Source organism: Centroberyx affinis, unplaced genomic scaffold (genome assembly GCF_046629955.1).
Source record: "Centroberyx affinis isolate AG114_WGS23_722 - 3 ecotype Tasmania unplaced genomic scaffold, CSIRO-AGI_Caff_v1 ptg002124l_1, whole genome shotgun sequence".
Taxonomy (NCBI): Eukaryota; Metazoa; Chordata; class Actinopteri; order Beryciformes; family Berycidae; genus Centroberyx; species Centroberyx affinis.
In genome coordinates this window covers 1-20,000 of record NW_027280446.1, presented here as the reverse complement: position 1 = coordinate 20,000, position 20,000 = coordinate 1, and the positions used below count along the sequence as shown (strand labels likewise).

At 44.6% G+C, this 20,000-nt stretch overlaps 1 protein-coding gene across 1 annotated transcript in view; it reads left to right on the top strand.

Moving 5' to 3' along the window:
* LOC139654630 (equilibrative nucleoside transporter 1-like) overlaps positions 1-19,556 on the top strand; it is a 26,906-nt gene extending 7,350 nt beyond the window's left edge. Inside the window, exons 2-10 of the mRNA XM_071531745.1 lie at positions 6,092-6,145; positions 8,434-8,515; positions 10,637-10,803; positions 11,709-11,848; positions 16,434-16,568; positions 17,179-17,276; positions 17,451-17,529; positions 19,089-19,179; positions 19,448-19,556. Coding sequence (XP_071387846.1) covers positions 6,120-6,145; positions 8,434-8,515; positions 10,637-10,803; positions 11,709-11,848; positions 16,434-16,568; positions 17,179-17,276; positions 17,451-17,529; positions 19,089-19,165 — 804 coding nt within the window. The 5' untranslated portion in view covers positions 6,092-6,119 and the 3' untranslated portion in view covers positions 19,166-19,179; positions 19,448-19,556. The remainder of the gene's footprint in view (positions 1-6,091; positions 6,146-8,433; positions 8,516-10,636; positions 10,804-11,708; positions 11,849-16,433; positions 16,569-17,178; positions 17,277-17,450; positions 17,530-19,088; positions 19,180-19,447) is intronic.
* The last annotated feature ends 444 nt before the right edge of the window (positions 19,557-20,000 follow it).

The window sequence follows — 20,000 nt, the reverse complement described above, 5'->3', positions numbered from 1 at the left end:
CATGTTGCATTCAGGTCCAGTCAGGAAAATGTGGAACAAGTCAGTGATTAACTTTTTATTAACTTTAGGTGGAAATTGAACATGTGGAGCTGGAATATATTGGCAGCTGCAGAGTGTTGGAGGTTTGAGTTCTGCTGAGGAACAGCTAGCTTCTTTTGCTATCAGCTATCCAACTAGCTAGCAAAGCTAGTGAACTAGCTAGCCAACAACCAGGCTAACACACTGTAGCTGGATGGATGTTAACTGAGCTCCTGCCATGGACAAATATGATTATTTAATGTTATGTTAGTTTCTGATGAAGTGAAATGCCCTGAATTTCTCATCACATAAACATTAATTATCCATTAAAATATCAGCTTTAATAAAGTAATGTTAGTTTCATGGGTTTATAAGGGATTTATTCATGGGTTGGTTCACAGAGACTCTAGAAATTAAGGGATTTCTCATGTCTTTGTGCAGGTTTACAGGTTATTAATGAGTTATTAATGAGTTATTAATGGAAAGTTCCTGTCTGCCTGAATTTTACATTAAATTAGAAAGTAAGCAGTCAAACATTAAGGGGAGTTTAAGGGTTTCTGATGGGGTCTCCTCCATTAATAACTAAACTCATTTTAAGGGGATGTTGATTGAATTAAGGGGTGAACTGATGTAAATGAATGACAATGTCAGGTTATTCTAAGGCATTAGTGGTTTGTAGAGTACTGTGATGGATCTGACTGGAAACAACACTTCAGCCAAAACAGACTTCAGTAAAAGTAAAAGTTTACTTCAAAAGCTACAAGTTACAGTAACTAGAGGAAATGTAATCTGTTACTTTCACCTGGTCCAGATGAGAAGGGAAGAGACTCGAGCTTCTGGAAATATGAACCAAGCTGCTGAATGCATGAATGCACAAATCTTTAGATTAAAATAGTTTAATTGAAATGATTAAAGTAGTTTAATTTAAATGATTACATGATTAAAGTAGTTTAATTGAAATGATTAAAGTAGTTTAATTGAAATGATTAAAGTAGTTTAATTGAAATGATTAAAATAGTTGATAAAATAAATGATCCCTGGGGGGAAACTGAGTCGCCACAGTAAAGAAGAAAAGGGTAGAAATAAGATTAAAGCAAATGGGAAATAAATTAGGGTCTAAGGCTGGTGGTGTTGAGGAGGTTAGGCTGCACTAATGACTGAACTCCTGATTATGTATATATATATATATATATATATATATATATATATATGTATGTGTGTGTATATATATACACGCATGTATTATTATTATTATTGGCTTAATAAAGTGGTATCCTATCTTATCTTATCTTATCTTATCCTAATAGGCTGTTGTCTTGCTACAGTCTGCTCTTGTCTGTCTTGTTCTTTCCTCTGTGCTTGTCCTTTGTCATTTTGTTCACCACTGATTTTTAATAAGTTAGATCTAGTTATGCTCATTCTCTGTAAAGTCCTCTGAGACATGCTGCTTTATAAATAAACAAACATGAACTTGATATAAACATAAACCCCAACTGACAAATGCAACACACAGCATACAGCACATTAAGTAGAATGCAGTCTGGATTACAGCTTTAACAAGAAGCAAAACCACAGCAGCTGAACTTAGTGAGTTTTCAGTTTGTATAAAATATGTCTTGCTGCTTTTAGCCTGAAGACGTAAGAAGGCAGTTGGACAGAAACGTCTTTCATCTTCTGCACTGAAGACAGGAACACAAACTAAAAGCTGGATGTGAACTGGCTGTTAAAGTGTCGTCTGCCATTGTTTCCAGATTTCTGTTTTCCTCTCTGTGTTTTTCCAAGACCGTCTGGGTTTCTGTCTCACCTGCCTGGAGTCCAGCTGATGGTTTCCCCAGGTGTCGGTCCGGAAACCTTCTCGCCGCCCCTCGTCACTTCGGCTTTGTTTTAACAGGGAGGCTCACGGCTGATTGGAAAACAATCGTGTGATTTGTTATTTTGTGCGTTATGCAGGAAGTTTCTTCAGTCTGGGCTGAGGCACCGCTGGGTCCGAGCCAGACCTGAGGCTTCCACAGACGGTTTGACAGGTTGGTGGTTTAGAGGTTTAGAGGTTTGATGGTTTGGTGGTTTGACGGTTTAGAGGTTTGGTGGTTTGGTGGTTTGGTGGTTTGACGGTTTAGAGGTTTGGTGGTTTGGTGGTTTGGTGGTTTGACGGTTTAGAGGTTTGGTGGTTTAGAGGTTTGATGGTTTGGTGGTTTGACGGTTTAGAGGTTTGGTGGTTTGGTGGTTTGACGGTTTAGAGGTTTGGTGGTTTGGTGGTTTGATGGTTTAGAGGTTTGGTGGTTTGGTGGTTTGGTGGTTTGACAGTTTGCAGGCTGGAACGGCTTCAGGAGAGCAGAAAGGCTCACAGTGGCTTTATACAACCTTTATTCTCAGGATACTCAACTCTTCCACTTGCTGTATGACTTTAGACCAGCGGTCAGTCCTGGTCCTGATGGGTTTCAGTCCAGCCGTCTGGTTCCAGGTGAATCCAGCTGACTGCAGTTTCCTGATGGGAAACCAGCAGCAGGACTGAGAAGCTCTGGATCAGACAGATTAGATGAAACTTTTATAATCCTTCTGAGGAAACTGGCAGCAAATCTATAGACAAGAATAGAGAAAGTCCATCTAAGTATTGATTATATTATTTACACTACAGTCCACAGTCTGGACCACCTGACTGAATGTTCTGTGTTTCATTCTCTCAAAGCTTCTGATCTACAGTCTTCTGCTTAAATGCTTGAAATGAGTTTTTTTCACATGTTGATCCTGTGTGAATTTCTTTCCAAAGCCTTTGCCTTTCCATCAAGGCAAAGAATCTAAAATATAAGATAGTTTGGATTTGTTTAACACTTTTGTGGTCGCTGCATAATTCCATTTGTGTTATTTCATAGTTTTGAGTCTTTACTGTTATTCTAACATGTGGAAAATAGTGGAAATAAAGAAAAATGCATGTGTCCAAACTGTTGACTGGTTTGTAAGTAGGAAGAACTTGCAGGCTGTTTGTTGGAACGCTGCCCAGCTCGACTCTACTCCAAACACAGAAGAGTCAGCTCAGTTAACCTGGACTCGTTAGCTGGGGGGTTACATCATCTGAAAGCCTCTATTGTCAGCTGTTTGCATATTTCTGTCTCATGTGGTTATCATGTCAGTGTTGTCAGGATCAGAGTTGAGAGATTTACGGGGAAGCGGTTCCTTGTTATTTAATTTACTTTTCTTCTTGCATGTTAAATCCCAGTAAAGTAAAGTAATCCCAGCACTGAGCTGCTCCTTCATCTGAACAGTGAACGGTCCTCCCACCCGCACTCTGCTATATCTGCTGCTGTCCTCAGGTCAGCAGGGAGTTCCTCTCCTCTGATACAGCCTCGCTTTCCCTTTCAGCAGGGACAGAGACAGACACAGAGACAGACACAGACACAGACACAGAGACAGACACAGACACAGACACAGACACAGACACAGACACAGACACAGAGACAGACACAGAGACAGGGACAGAGACAGAGACAGGGACAGAGACAGAGACAGAGAAACAAACAGAGAAACAAACAGAGAAACAACAGAGAAACAAACAGAGAAACAAACAGAGAAACAACAGAGAAACAAACAGAGAAACAAACAGAGAAACAAACAGAGCAACAGAAACAGGTAAGAGAGCAGCAGGATGACAGATTGAAGCTCAGATTGTTTTTGTGTTTGTTGTTGAGAGTTCAGAGTTAGACTGGAGGAGCAAACATTTAGCTGTGAATGTTGTTTTCTATTCAGTGTGTTGGAAATGAACTAGTTAATGAGTTGGATGTTAACTAGTTAATTTGTTAGATGTTAATTTGTTGGTTGTTTATAGTCAATTTGTTGGATGTTAACTAGTTAATTTGTTGTATGTTAATAATTAATTTGTTGATATTAATAGCTAATTTGTTGGATGTTAACTAGTTAATTTGTTGATATTAATAGCTAATTTGTTGTATGTTAATAATTAATTTGTTGATATTAATAGCTAATTTGTTGTATGTTAATAATTAATTTGTTGATATTAATAGCTAATTTGTTGTATGTTAATAATTAATTTGTTGATATTAATAGCTAATTTGTTGGATGTTAACTAGTTAATTTGTTGCATGTTAACTGGTTAGTTCATGTTAATAATTAATAGTTAATTACTTGGATATTGTCTGCTGGATCTTCCTCAGACAGTAAATTCATCAGGTTGCATCAGTCTGTAATGTTTACCCACTCTATCTGTTCAAACAGCATGATACTGACCATGATGATGATGATTATGATGATGTTATTATTATTATTATTATTATTGTTATTATTATTAATATTATTATTATTCCTACAACATATTTCATTCCTCGTACCTCAGACACACCAGTTTGTCTGCTGTTTCCTGAAACCAGGCTTTACTTTACTTTACTTTAGTTTACTTTACATTATTTAAGTTTAGATTTTTTTTTACACATTTCATCATTTTTAATAAACTAAATGACTTCAGATCAAATCAAATCAGCAGCAGCATTTGTTGTTTAACACTAAACAACAAATCTGAAGCTTCAGGTTTTAGCTTCAGTTCTTCTGCTTCTGTCAAACTCTTCTCTTCTTCTCCTCTTCTCTTCTTTCTCTCCTCTCTCCTCTCCTCTTCTCTTCTCTCCTCCTCTCCTCCTCTTCTCTCCTCTCCTCTTCTCTTCTCTCCTCCTCTCCTCCTCTTCTCTTCTCTTCTCTTCTATCTCTCCTCTTCTTCTCTCCTCTCCTCTTCTCTCCTTTCTCTCCTCTCCTCTTCTCTCCTCTTCTCTTCTCTCTTCTTCTCTTTCATCAGGATAATTCTAGTGTTTCGGGCATGTTGTCATGGTGCTGTGACCTGTGACCTGTGACCTGTGACCTGTGACCTGTGACCTGTGACCTGTGACCTGTGACCTGTGACCTGTGACCTGTGACTTTTGACCTCCTCACAGTAGAGTGTAGATTGTAATGTTGATGGAGGAACTGAAGCTGATGAGAGGAAAGAGTGTTTCCTGTGAACGCCTCGGTCACATGACTGACAGGCGGCTCGCTCATTGGACAGTCGGTGACCTGTCAGTCTGTGACATCATGGCCATCGTACTTTTTGGTGCGGGGAAATGAAAACAAAGTTTAGATGATGTTGCACTTCATTCCTCTCCTCCGGTCTGGGTTAGGGTTAGGGTTCATGATGACATCACATCCTGTTTGGTCCGCTCAGGCTCGTTCTTCCTTCAAAGCTCTCTCCGTGTTTCTGAACTTTTCCCGGTTGACGCTCTGCGACGGATTCTGAGGTTTTGATCTCGTTCAGCAGATTCTGCGTTCTCATTGGCTGAACGCCTGTCACACGGAGTTCGGGTGGGAGGAGCCGAACAGCCTCACGGTCGTCATGGCGACCGGACACCAGAGACACTAACGCTGCTTCATCAGTCCGGTTCAGAGAGTTCTCGTGTCCCAAGATGCTTCACAGCCTTTTCCTCCCTGAAGAGAAGAAACACTGAACACTGGGAATGTTTCTGGCATGAAGATGGAATTCTGAATATCAGCAGAAGATATCAGTATCAGTCGAACCCTGGTTCTTACCCAGAATCCTCTCTGCTCCTCCTGTCTGGAGCTGGAACATCTCCTCCTCCTCTTCCTCCTCCTCCTCCTCCTCCTCCTCCTCCTTGTACCTGCTGGTACCAACAGATGTACTTCATGTTCTTATGCCATATCTATACACACACACAGTTACGCAAGAACACACACACACACACTCACACACACACACACACACACACACACACACACACACTCACACACACCACACACACACACACACACACACACTCACACACACTCACACACCACACACACACACACACATTGGTAAAGCGGCAAATTGCCAATAAACTGTAAGCTTTGACCAAAAAAGTGCAAAAAAAAGTTTTAAAGAAAGATCTACTTTCTAAACATGAACACACACACACCAGTAACTCTCTCTCTCCCCCTCTCTCTCTCTCCCCCTCTCTCTCCCCCCCTCTCTCTCTCTCTCTCCTCCCCCCCCCCCTCTCTCTCTCTGAGTTTTAAAGCAGTCTGTCTTCTGTCTGTTTTTCAGACTTGCTGCTGATCACTGAAGACAGAAGATGGCCGTCAGCTCGCCGAGAGACAAGTGAGTCCAATCTAAACTCTTCAGAATAAGAGATTTAATTCTACTGTACATGTTTAAATAGAAATAGTGCTGCAGATATTTTAATTCTACTGCAGATATTTTAATTGTACTGCGGATATGTATATTGTACTGCAGATATGTATATTGTACTGTTTTGATGTTCCTGTGGTTTCTGTGGATCGTCAGGATTCAGTTTTAGTTTAACGACACTGAACATCTTTGTGAAGGTGAAGCTGAGCGATGCTGACTGGTTTGGGCAGGAATAACCCCCCATACCCTGAGTCTTAGTCAGGAGTCATAAATATGATCTGCAACACATGAAGAGGTTTGGTGGGAAAGTAAAACAAAGTGAAGGAAACATGATGTTCTGCTGTAGAGAAAAAAAAATCACTTCAGGTCTTTATTCATTTATTAAAAACTAAATGTGTGACAGCTAGAAGATAAAGACAACAGGCTGCTAGGTATTTAAGTTGTTAATGAATTAAGTTTGACAGACAGGTGAGGAGAGACAGTGAGGAGAGACAGTGAGGAGAGACAGTGAGGAGAGACAGGTGAGGAGAGACAGTGAGGAGAGACAGGTGAGGAGAGACAGTGAGGAGAGACAGTGAGGAGAGACAGTGAGGAGAGACAGGTGAGGAGAGACAGTGAGGAGAGACAGTGAGGAGAGACAGGTGAGGAGAGACAGTGAGGAGAGACAGGTGAGGAGAGACAGGTGAGGAGAGACAGTGAGGAGAGACAGTGAGGAGAGACAGGTGAGGAGAGACAGTGAGGAGAGACAGTGAGGAGAGACAGGTGAGGAGAGACAGTGAGGAGAGACAGTGAGGAGAGACAGTGAGGAGAGACAGTGAGGAGAGAGGGAGAGAGGGAGAGAGGGAGAGAGAGAGGGAGAGAGGGAGAGAGAGAGAGAGGGAGAGAGAGAGGGAGAGAGAGAGAGAGAGGGGGAGAGAGAGGGGGAGAGAGGGAGAGAGGCTGATAAACAGTTTATTTGACAGACTCAACTGACTGACTGACTGAGTTGACCAACAGGACAAGTTGACCAACAGGACAAGTTGACCAACAGGACAATCAGCTATAAGTTTGTGACTTGGAGGACAGAGCGGCAGCACATCACTGAACATGTCTCTCCTCACCTGTCTCTCCTCACTGTCTCTCCTCACTGTCTCTCCTCACTGTCTCTCCTCACTGTCTCTCCTCACCTGTCTCTCCTCACCTGTCTCTCCTCACTGTCTCTCCTCACTGTCTCTCCTCACTGTCTCTCCTCACTGTCTCTCCTCACTGTCTCTCCTCACTGTCTCTCCTCACTGTCTCTCCTCACCTGTCTGTCAAACTTAATTCATTAACAACTTAAATACCTAGCAGCCTGTTGTCTTTATCTTCTAGCTGTCACACATTTAGTTTTTAATAAATGAATAAAGACCTGAAGTGATTTTTTTTTTCTCTACAGCAGAACATCATGTTTCCTCACAGCGTTCACTTTGTTTTACTTTCCCACCAAACCCCTTCATGTGTTGCAGATCATATTTATGACTCCTGACTAAGACTCAGGGGTATGGGGGGTTATTCCTGCCCAAACCAGTCGGCACCGCTCAGCTTCACCTTCACAAAGATGTTCAGTGTCGTTAAACTAAAACTGAATCCTGACGATCCACAGAAACCACAGGAACATCAAAACAGTACAATATACATATCTGCAGTACAATTAAAATATCTGCAGTAGAATTAAGTTGCTGCCCGCATCAAGTTCAAGTCCTTGATGCTCGCCTACAAAACAATAACCAACACGGCTCCGACCTACCTGAACTCCCTCATTCAGGTCTATGCTCCCTCCTGCTCACTACGCTCTGCCATGGAGCGGCGCCTGATGCTGCCACCACAGGTGGAACGAGTTGCCAAACTCCATTCGATCCGCAGAATCCCTCTCTATCCTTAAGAAAAGGCTAAAGACCCAGCTCTTTAGCGAATTCCTCCTTTCATAAAAAAAAAAAAAAATAAAAATAAAAAAATTGTTGCACTCTATGCATTACCTCATAGCACTGCCTTGTAGCACCTATGTCCTGTTGGACCAGAACTTAGCTCTAGAGCTCTTACTCTCGTTGTTCTCTCCTATCTAGAAACTTGCTTGTGTTGTATGCAAATCTCATGTGTAAGTCGCTTTGGATAAAAGCGTCTGCCAAATGTGAAATTGTAAATTGTAATTGTAATTGTTTAAATCAAAGTGAGAACAGATAGATAACGTGTGTGTGTGTGTGTGTGTGTGTGTGTGTGTGTGTGTGTGTGTGTGTGTGCAGGTTTCATGGCGTGTGGCTGATCTTCTTCATGCTGGGTCTGGGAACGTTGCTGCCATGGAACTTCTTCATGACAGCCACCATGGTACCAGCTGCTCCTCTGAGTCTCTCTGAGTCTCTCTGAGTCTCTCTGAGTCTCTCTCAGGTTCTCTGAGTCTCTCTGAGTCTCTCTCAGGTTCTCTGAGTCTCTCTCAGGTTCTCTGAGTCTCTCTGAGTCTCTCTCAGGTTCTCTGAGTCTCTCTGAGTCTCTCTGAGTCTCTCTGAGTCTCTCTCAGGTTCACTGCAGTGAAGGAAACAGAGCTAACATGTCAAGTATAGGTGCTGCTGTGCTAACTGTTAGCTTACAGTTTTTCTTGATTGCTAAGACACATTTCTTGAAATTATTCTCCATTTCCCAAAACTCTAAACACAAATGCATAACTGCACACTCATCTTCACAAACTTCAAACTTCCATGTCAAAACCAAACTCTCCACTCAAAACCATGTGATCTGACATCTAAACCAAACTTTGCCTTCAGACATCACACAGAAGCCATCAGATACACACACACTACAAAGCAGCCATGACACACTGCTGAGATCAATTCAAAACACTGCTGTAAAAACCTGTTACTGCAATGAATAATGGAGCTTATGGTTTTCCCCCAGAACAACCTCTTTACATGATGAACACAATATAAAGACACAACACATGGATACATTTTCAACATTTTTAATTCCTCAATGTACTGTAGTAAAATAAACTGAAATTGAGTGAAAAAGTAAATGTGCTGTAAAAATATGCAACTGATAAAGAACGTAGAATACAGTAAAATAATTTCCATGTATTTACCAATATAAACCAATTTTTAAAAAAGATAAAGAAAGAAATCACATTTATTCTGCCTCAGCATCCAGATTTGAGATTCTCATCAGAAACTATTTGTCTCCTTGCCCTTCCTCTTCCTCTTCCTCTTCCACCTCCTCTCCTGTGTCCTCTTCCTCTACCTTCAGGTCTTTGTGGACCTCCATTGTTCCAAAACAAGTGAACTGACCCATGGCCCTTTTATCTATCTATCTATCTATCTATCTATCTATCTATCTATCTATCTATCTATCTATCTATCTATCTATCTATCTATCTATGTATTTATCCTGAGGTTCTGATTGGTGTGTGAACAGTTTTGACTCTTAGTGTTTGCACCTGGGGAATTGTGTGTTAATTGGGTTTGAGCTGTGATGACTTGAGTTAATGATATTGAATGCCAGTGCTTTCTAAATGAGCACATGGTGCAGCCAGTGAGATATGAAGGGATTTGTGTGTAGAGTTTTTCACAAAAAGTTCAACAAATGTGAATCATGTGTGAAAACAGGGGAATAGTGTTTATAGTTTTGGGAAATGGGTTTGTCTTTTGGTAGATGGCATCATGGTTTGGGATGTTAACAGGCCCAGTTATAGTGTGGAAGCCATCGAGAAAAACTGTAATATGAGTAGAAGTACAATCAAAAGTTACAGAGTTATTAAAAAAACATTGTTATGATCTTTAAATGATGAAATGATGAGAAGACAGAGTTCAAACTAAGTTCTTTTAATTGAATAAAATAAAGTGCAAATGCAAAGTGAATCAGTTTCTGATTCAATGCTGATTTGTCCTCTGTTATGAAGCCAAGTACAACACTGTGGTTAAAACTGTCTGTCTGTCTGTCTGTCTGTCTGTCTGTCTGTCTGTCTGTCTGTCTGTCTGCCTGTCTGTCTGCCTGCCTGTCTGTCTGCCTGTCTGTCTGTCTGTCTGTCTGTCTGTCTGTCTGTCTGTCTGTCTCTCTGTCTCTCTGTCTCTCTGTCTGTCTGTCTGTCTGTCTGTCTGTCTGTCTCTCTGCCTGTCTCTCTGTCTCTCTATCTGTCTGTCTGTCTGTCTGTCTGTCTGTCTGTCTCTCTGTCTCTCTGTCTGTCTGTCTGTCTCTCTGTCTCTCTGTCTGTCTGTCTGTCTCTCTGCCTGTCTCTCTGTCTGTCTGTCTCTCTGTCTGTCTGTCTGTCTGTCTCTCTGCCTGTCTCTCTGTCTCTCTGTCTGTCTGTCTGTCTGTCTGTCTCTCTGTCTCTCTGTCTCTCTGTCTGTCTGTCTGCCTGTCTGTCTGTCTGTCTCTCTGTCTGTCTCTCTGTCTCTCTGTCTGTCTTCCTGTCTCTCTGTCTTCCTGTCTCTCTGTCTCTGTATCTGTTTGTCTCTCTAGTATTTTACCAGTCGTCTGAAGGATCCCTCATTGGCCGGTTCTCCAGCCAATGGGACGGAGGGATCTGAGCGCAGCGTCCTGGAAGCCAAATTCAACAACGTGATGACGCTGTGTGCCATGGTGCCACTGCTGCTCTTCACCTGCCTCAACTCCTTCCTGCACACTCTGTGAGTCCTGCTGCCGCACCACCGAAGAAGAGTACTGGAGTTCACACTGCGGTCCAGGGACCTCCAGGGGGGTCCTTTAGGGGGTTCCACAGGTTCTTCAGGTGGTTCCTGTGGTCCTTTATGGGGTTCCAGAGGTCCTTGAGGGGGTTTCAGGGGTCCTTTATGGGGTTCAAGTAGTCCTTTATGGGGTTCCAGTAGTCCTTCAGGGGGGTCCAGGGGTCCTTTTTCGGGTTCCAGAGGTCCTTGAGGGGGTTCCAGTAGTCCTTTATAGGGTTTCTCCAGTAGTCCTTTATGGGGTTCCAGGGTTCCTTTATGGGGTTCCAGTAGTCCTTTATAGGGTTCCTCCAGTAGTCCTTTATGGGGTTCCAGTAGTCCTTTGTGGGGTTCCAGAGGTCCTTGAGGGGGTCCAGGGGTCCTTTATGGGGTTCCAGAGGTCCTTTATGGGGTTCCAGAGGTCCTTGAGGGGGGTCCAGAGGTCCTTGAGGGGGTTCCAGTGGTCCTTGAGGGGGGTCCAGAGGTCCTTGAGGGGGTCCAGGGGTCCTTTATGGGGTTCCAGAGGTCCTTGAGGGGGGTCCAGAGGTCCTTGAGGGGGTTCCAGTGGTCCTTGAGGGGGGTCCAGGGGTCCTTTATGGGGTTCCAGAGGTCCTTTATGGGGTTCCAGAGGTCCTTGAGGGGGGTCCAGAGGTCCTTGAGGGGGTTCCAGTGGTCCTTGAGGGGGGTCCAGAGGTGCTTGAGGGGGTCCAGGGGTCCTTTATGGGGTTCCAGAGGTCCTTTTTGGGGTTCCAGAGGTCCTTTATGGGGTTCCCTAACCCTACTCTTTCTTTAAAGTTCTAATCTCTTTTGCTTTTCATTGCGGTCTGATTTGAAAGGAGTGATGTTTCCACCTGACCTGTGTCGTCCAATAGGATTCCTCAGAAGCTGCGGGTGCTGGGCAGCCTGCTGGTCATCATGGCGGTCTTCATGCTGACAGCCGTTCTGGTCAAAGTGCCGATGGAGCCGCTGTCCTTCTTCTCCGTCACCATGATCAAGATCGTCATCATAAACTGTACGTTTCAATCAGCTGATCAGACCTTTGTGACTTTGATAAGAAAATTATGATTATGATTATTCCCCTTCAAAAAAGTCACATGTGAATTCAAAGCACATGTGCTCTTTGACACATGCTGGTTTTCATATGTGAACTTTTTTTTTTTGTATTTTGACAGTTTTCTTCAGAATCAGAATCAGAATCAGAAATACTTTATTGATCCCCGAGGGGAAATTGGGTTACATTGCAGCTGCTCACATAGTAGAAGTGAATATATACAAGCGTAGAGAAATTATAAGAAATTATAAGAAAAATAGAAATACGAAAGTAAGAAATATGTAAAATATGTGCATTATACTACAATATATAACAATGAGAATAAAAATAATAATAATAATATAGAAATAAGAGAAATAAGAATTCTGTACAATATGCATCATACTCCAATATATACATACACCAGTGTAAATAATTAAATAATTAATAAGTATTGTACAGTTGAATTATTGCAGTTGAATTATTGCACAAAAAAAATTGGTATTGCACAGTTAGATATAAGTTATAAGTTATGGGTTATAACTGCTGACAGGATGAAATAAGTTCAAGAGCCAGTCTACTGACTCAGAGTGTCTGACACTCTGAGGGAGGAGTTGAAAAGTTTGATGGCCACAGGCAGGAATGAGTTCCTGTGGCTCTGTGGTGCATCTCGGTGGAATGAGTCTTGCACTGAATGTGCTCCTGTGCTTGACCAGCAAGTCATGGAGCGGGTGGGAGACATTGTCCAAGATGCCTTGTAACTTGGACAGCATCCTCCTCTGTGACACTGCCACCAGAGAGTCCAGCTCCACCCCCACAACGTCACTGGCCTTGCGGATCAGTTTGTTGAGTCTGTTGGCGTCTGCTGCCCTCAACCTGCTGCCCCAGCACACCACAGCAAACAGGAGAGCACTGGCCACCACAGACTCATAAAACATCCTCAGCATTGTCCGGCAGATGTTGAAGGACCTCAGCCTCCTCAGAAAGTAGAGACGGCTCTGGCCCTTCTTGTAGAGAGCTTCAGTGTTCTTAGCCCAGTTCAGTTTATTGTCAATGTACACTCCCAGGTACTTGTAGTCCTCCACAGTGTCCACACTGACCCCCTCGATGGAAACAGGGGTCACCGGTGTCTTGGCCCTCCTCAGATCCACAACCAGCTCCTTAGTCTTTGCCACGTTGAGCTGCAGATGGTTCTGCTCACACCATGTGACAAAGTTTCCCACCACAGCCCTATACTCAGCCTCCTCACCCTGCTGATACATCCAACTATAGCAGAGTCATCAGAGAACTTCTGAAGATGGCAGGACTCTGTGTTGTAGTTGAAGTCCGTGGTGTAGAGGGTGAAGAGGAAGGGAGATAGGACTGTCCCCTGCGGGGCCCCAGTGTTGCTGACCACTCTGTCTGACACACAGTGTTGCAAGCGCACATACTGCGGTCTGCCAGTCAGGTAGTTGACAATCCAGGACACGAGGGGGGCATCCACCTGCATCGCTGTCAGCTTCTCACCCAGTAGAGCCGGCCGGATGGTGTTGAAAGCACTGGAGAAGTCAAAAAACATGACCCTCACCGTGCTCGCCGGTTTGTCCAGGTGGGCGTAGACGCGGTTTAGCAGGTAGATGACGGCGTCCTCAACTCCAAGTCGGGGCTGGTAGGCGAACTGGAGGGGGTCCAAGAGTGGCTTGACCATGGGTCGGAGCTGTTCCAGGACAAGTCTCTCCAGGGTCTTCATGATGTGGGAGGTCAATGCCACCGGTCTGTAGTCCTTGGAGCCAGCGGGACGCGGCGTCTTCGGCACAGGAACGAGGCAGGACGTCTTCCACAGCACGGGGACCCTTTGAAGACTCAGGCTCATGTTGAAGACATGGTGAAGTACTCCACATAGCTGGGGGGCACAGGCTTTGAGCACCCTGGGGCTGACACCATCAGGGCCTGCAGCCTTGCTTGAGTGGAGTCTCATCAGCTGTCTTCTTACATGGTCAGCTGTGAAGCACACTGTAGAGGTTACAGGTAGGGGAGGGGGAGGGGTGGAGTTGTCAGGTTGGAGAGGGCAGTCAGTCTGGGAGCCAGATGCAAAGATTTCACATGAAAGACTCAATTCACAGGAGAAAATGTGAAATTTCACATTTATACATATGAAAACCAACATGTGTCCAAACAGTGTTCACATGTGGGTTTTAACATGTGACATTTTTGTTAGATTATTATTATTGAGATATTAGGCTGTGTTAACTGTCTGTACTCACATTATTGATTATTACTGATCAGTGCTCAGTATTTGACTCAGGTCAGTAGTTTCAGAGCGGTGTGTCTGGTCAGTGTCTGTGCTGTAAGGTCAGTAAGTGTGTCAGTAGTGTGTCAGTAGTTGGTCAGTAGTGTGTCAGTAGTTGGTCAGTAGTTGGTCAGTAGTTGGTCAGTAGTTGGTCAGTAGTTGGTCAGTAGTTGGTAAGTAGTTGGTCAGTAGTGTGTCAGTAGTGTGTCAGTAGTTGGTCAGTAGTGTGTCAGTAGTTGGTCAGTAGTGTGTCAGCAGTGTGTCAGTAGTGTGTCAGTAGTGTGTCAGCAGTGTGTCAGTAGTGTGTCAGTAGTGTGTGTCTGGTCAGTAGTGTGTGTCTGGTCAGTAGTGTGTCAGTAGTGTGTGTCTGGTCAGTAGTGTGTCAGTAGTGTGTGTCTGGTCAGTAGTGTGTCAGTAGTGTGTCAGTAGTGTGTCAGCAGTGTGTCAGTAGTGTGTCAGTAGTGTGTGTCTGGTCAGTAGTGTGTGTCTGGTCAGTAGTGTGTCAGTAGTGTCAGTAGTGTGTCAGTAGTGTGTCAGTAGTGTCAGTAGTGTGTCAGCATTGTGTCAGTAGCAGAGGTGGAAAGAGTACTGACAAATCCTACTCAAGTACAAGTATTGTTACTTCAGTGAAAATGAACTCAAGTACAAGTAAAATTACTAGTCCAGGAAATTACTCAAGTAAGAGTAAAAAAGTAGCCTATTTAAAAGTACTCAAGTAAAAGTAAATTTGCGTTACTTTAAAAATGTTTTATATTTTAATTATCCCGAAAACAAACATTGCTCCGAAAACACAAACTCTCCCTGCAGTTAGAAAGATTCATGGCCTGCAGTCAGTCAGCCCTGCTGCCTCCTAATGTTTCACACCTCGTTCACACTGAATCTTCCATCGTTTCTCAAACAAACAGAAGCACATGGCTAATTATTATGCAGAATGACGTCATCGGACCTTCCCGGGTGCAGCGGAGGAAGCCGGCTGTCGGACCTCCCGGTCGGATATTTATTCTAACAATCCTGCTTCCCTGGTTGGGATTCTGCAGCGTTCCATGCAGCAGTGACATCACGATGGTAGTGAGGCTTAATCCCCTAATAATAACAAGCTGCTCACGTTTTCTTCATGGAGCTCATGGTCTGATGTTTAGAGCAGAGTGGTGTAGTTGGTAAGTTGCCGGACGTCAGTTCAGACAGCCAGATATATACACAGATGCTCCCAATCAACCGGGGGAAAGAGGGTGTGAAACATTAGGAGGCAGGGCCTCCAATGGGAGCCACCAGTTAAACCTAAATGCGGAAGTGATTCTGGACCTGTTAGCGAACAGTCCCAATGCTACCATGCTGTTTTCATAGTGCGGTGTGCAAAACAAAAATCTGAATTTACTCAGTAACGGAATGTACATTTAAAAGTAGCGAAGTAGAATATCTATTATTTAAATTACTCGAGTAAGAGTAAAAGTATAGCATTATAAAAATACTTTAAAAAGTACAAATCCTCCAAAAAACTACGCAAGTACAGTAACGAGAGTACTTGTACTTCGTTACTTTATACCTCTGGTCAGTAGTGTGTCAGTAGTGTGTCAGGTGTCAGTAGTGTGTCAGTAGTGTGTCAGTAGTGTGTCAGCAGTGTGTCAGTAGTGTGTCAGCAGTATGTCAGTAGTGTGTCAGCAGTGTGTCAGTAGTGTGTCAGCAGTATGTCAGTAGTTGGCCAGTAGTGTGTCAGTAGTGTCAGTAGTGTGTCAGTAGTGTGTCAGTAGTGTGTTAGCAGTGTGTCAGTAGTGTGTCAGTAGTGTGTCAGCAGTGTGTCAGTAGTGTCAGTAGTGTCAGTAGTGTGTCAGTAGTGTGTCAGTAGTGTGTCAGTAGTGTCAGTAGTGTGTCAGTAGTGTGTCAGTAGTGTGTCAGCAGTGTCAGTAGTGTGTCAGTAGTGTCAGTAGTGTGTCAGTAGTGTGTCAGTAGTGTCAGTAGTGTGTCAGTAGTGTGTCAGTAGTGTCAGTAGTGTGTCAGTAGTGTCAGTAGTGTGTCAGCAGTGTGTCAGTAGTGTCAGTAGTGTGTCAGTAGTGTCAGTAGTGTGTCAGCAGTGTGTCAGTAGTGTCAGTAGTGTCAGTAGTGTGTCAGTAGTGTGTCAGTAGTGTCAGTAGTGTGTCAGTAGTGTCAGTAGTGTCAGTAGTGTGTCAGTAGTGTGTCAGGAGTGTCAGTAGTGTGTCAGTAGTGTGTCAGTAGTGTGTCAGTAGTGTGTCAGCAGTGTCAGTAGTGTCAGTAGTGTGTCAGTAGTGTGTCAGTAGTGTCAGTAGTGTGTCTGTCCCTCAGCCTTCGGGGCGGTCCTGCAGGGCAGTCTGTTTGGTATGGCCGGTCTGCTTCCAGCCTCCTTCACCACACCCATCATGAGCGGTCAGGGCCTCGCAGGGAGCTTCGCCGCCTTCGCCATGATCTGTGCCATCGCAAGTGAGACCACCACTCTCTCTACCTCCCTCTCTCTCTCTCTCTCCTCCCTCTGTCTCTCCTCCCTCTGTCTCTCCTCCCTCTGTCTCTCCCTCCGCTCTCTCTCCTCCCTCTCTCTCTCCTCCCTCTCTCTCCTTCCTCTACCTCTCCTCCCCCTCTCTCTCCTCCCTCTGTCTCTCCCTCCGCTCTCTCTCCTCCCTCTCTCTCTCCTCCCTCTCTCTCCTTCCTCTACCTCTCCTCCCCCTCTCTCTCCTCCCTCTGTCTCTCCTCCCCCTCTCTCTCCTCCCTCTCTCTCTCCTCCCTCTGTCTCTCCTCCCTCTCTCTCTCCTCCCTCTGTCTCTCCCTCTGCTCTCTCTCCTCCCTCTACCTCTCCTCCCTCTCTCTCTCCTCCCTCTGTCTCTCCTCCCTCTCTCTCTCCTCCCTCTGTCTCTCCTCCCTCTGTCTCTCCCTCCGCTCTCTCTCCTCCCTCTCTCTCCTTCCTCTACCTCTCCTCCCTCTCTCTCTCCTCCCTCTCTCTCCCTCCTCTGTCTCTCCTCCCTCTGGATCACAGAGTTTGATAAATGCCTAAAATGTGATGTAATTTCTTTCTTCCTTCTCCCCCCCCCCCCCCCAGGCGGCTCGGAGCTGCAGGATGCTGCGTTCGGTTACTTCATAACAGCCTGTGTTGTGATCTTTCTGTCCATTCTGTCCTACATCATGCTGCCTAAACTGGTAAAGTACATGAAATATAATTTATCAAACAGACATTTAGATATAAGCACAGACTGAATATATCCTGTTTATCTTTATTGTTATAATGTAAATAAATCTTTAGGTTTTACTGTTGCAGGACAAAGAGAAACTTGCTGTCAAACTCTTTCCTGTGTCTCTGTTTCTGTTTCTTAGGAGTTCTTCCAGTTTTACCAGGAGAGCAGCAAGAAAAGGTCCGACGAAGAGGAGAACACTTTGAATCTGATGAAGAAAGGTAGGAAGAGTCGACTGTCTGGACTGCAACACCGTCAACATGAAGCTGATTTAAATGAACAGAAGTCTGTCAGACCAAATTATGTTTAAAGTTAAATCGTTGTAGTTCATCACGCATCACATCACTGCATCACATCCCTGCATCACATCCCTGCATCACATCACTGCATCACATCACTGCATCACATCACTGCATCATATCCCTGCATCAAATCACTGCATCACATCCCTGCATCAAATCACTGCATCACTGCATCACATCACTGCATCACATCACTGCATCACTGCATCACTGCATCACATCATCACATCACTGCATCACTGCATCACATCACTGTATCACTGCATCACTGCATCACTGCATCACATCATCACATCACTGCATCACATCACTGTATCACTGCATCACATCACTGCATCACTGCATCACTGTATCACTGCATCACTGCATCACTGCATCACATCATCACATCACTGCATCACATTACTGTATCACTGCATCACATCATCACATCATCACATCATCACATCACTGCATCACATCACTGCATCACTGCATCACATCACTGCATCACATCACTGCATCACTGCATCACATCACTGCATCACATCACTGCATCACATCACTGCATCACATCACTGCATCACTGCATCACATCACTGCATCACATCACTGCATCACATCACTGCATCACATCACTGCATTACTGCATCACATCACTGCATTACTGCATCACATCACTGCATCACTGCATCACATCACTGCATCACATCACTGCATCACTGCATCACATCACTGCATCACATCACTGCATCACATCACTGCATCACATCACTGCATCACATCACTGCATTACTGCATCACATCACTGCATCACATCACTGCATCACATCCCTGCATCAAATCACTGCATCACTGCATCACATCACTGCATCACATCACTGCATCACTGCATCACATCACTGCATCACATCACTGCATCACATCACTGCATCACATCACTGCATTACTGCATCACATCACTGCATTACTGCATCACATCACTGCATCACTGCATCACATCACTGCATCACTGCATCACATCACTGCATCACATCACTGCATCACATCACTGCATCACATCACTGCATCACATCACTGCATTACTGCATCACATCACTGCATCACATCACTGCATCACTGCATCACATCACTGCATCACATCACTGCATCACTGCATCACATCACTGCATCACTGCATCACTGCATCACATCACTGCATCACTGCATCACATCACTGCATCACATCACTGCATCATTCACTGACCAGTCAGGTGACACTAAAAAAAACCTGTAAATGAAATGTAAAATAAAGTCTGAACGGAGGCAGCAGCAGTAAATCTGCAGACAGAAATGTTTTCCAGCAGAGCGGCTTCATCCTCCTTCTTCTTCCTCGTTGCGCCTGACCGGTCTTCTGCGTTGCTTTCAGCTTGTTGGACAATCCTCGGGTTGACATGTGAAGCTTTAGCCTGAAGCATCATGGCAAAAATATAATGTGAGAAGTGTCATATATCCCGCAGATATCTTCTTCTTCTCTCCTCAGATAGCAGAGCAGCTGAAGCAGTGCAGAGCGGCAGGCAGAGCGTCTCCATGCTGAGCATCTTCAAGAAGGTCAAACACATTTAGAGATATTTAGATGTTTCTCCACAGCAGCAGAACAAGGTTAACGCTGCAGAGCAATGACAACTGCTGTTCTCACTTTCAAACAACAAAAGCAGCTGTTAATGTTTAAATTATTACACTGTCAACAGAGTCAAACAGATGTAGAGCAGCTCTGAACTCCTGAGAACAGACGTGAGATGTGAACGTTCAGACAGAAACACACAGATTCCTCTGACCTCTGCCGTCTCTCCCGGTGACCTTTGACCCCCGTGTTCAGATCTGGGTGCTGGCCGTCTCCGTGTGCTTCTGCTTCACCGTCACCATCGGGACTTTCCCGGCCATCACCGCCGACGCCAAATCCACCATCGCTAACGGCGGCTCCTGGGGTACGAAGACCGAAACCGGTGGACTCCCCCGGGCCCGACACCGGGTCACTGTGTTAGAGTCTGATGACAGACTGGACCGATGCTTACAGTCACACCGAGCTCCTTTAATGTGTATTGGAGACACTTGTGTTTAATCTGGTTAATCAGCTCTTCAGTGAGGCTTTGGTGAGTTTATGCCTCCATTTGATTTGTTTTTGCTTTGTGTGTGTGTGTGTGTGTGTGTGTGCATGTGTGTGGGTGTGTGCGTGTGTGTGGGTGTGTGGGGTGTGTGTGTGTGTGTGTGTGTGTGTGTGTGTGTTTGTCCTCTCAGAGCTCTACTTCATCCCAGTCTCCTGCTTCCTTCTCTTCAACCTGTGTGACTGGGCCGGCAGGAGCCTGACTGCTGTCTGCATGTGGGTCAGTCTGCAACCACAAGATACCAATATACTGAGAAAATAATATAAC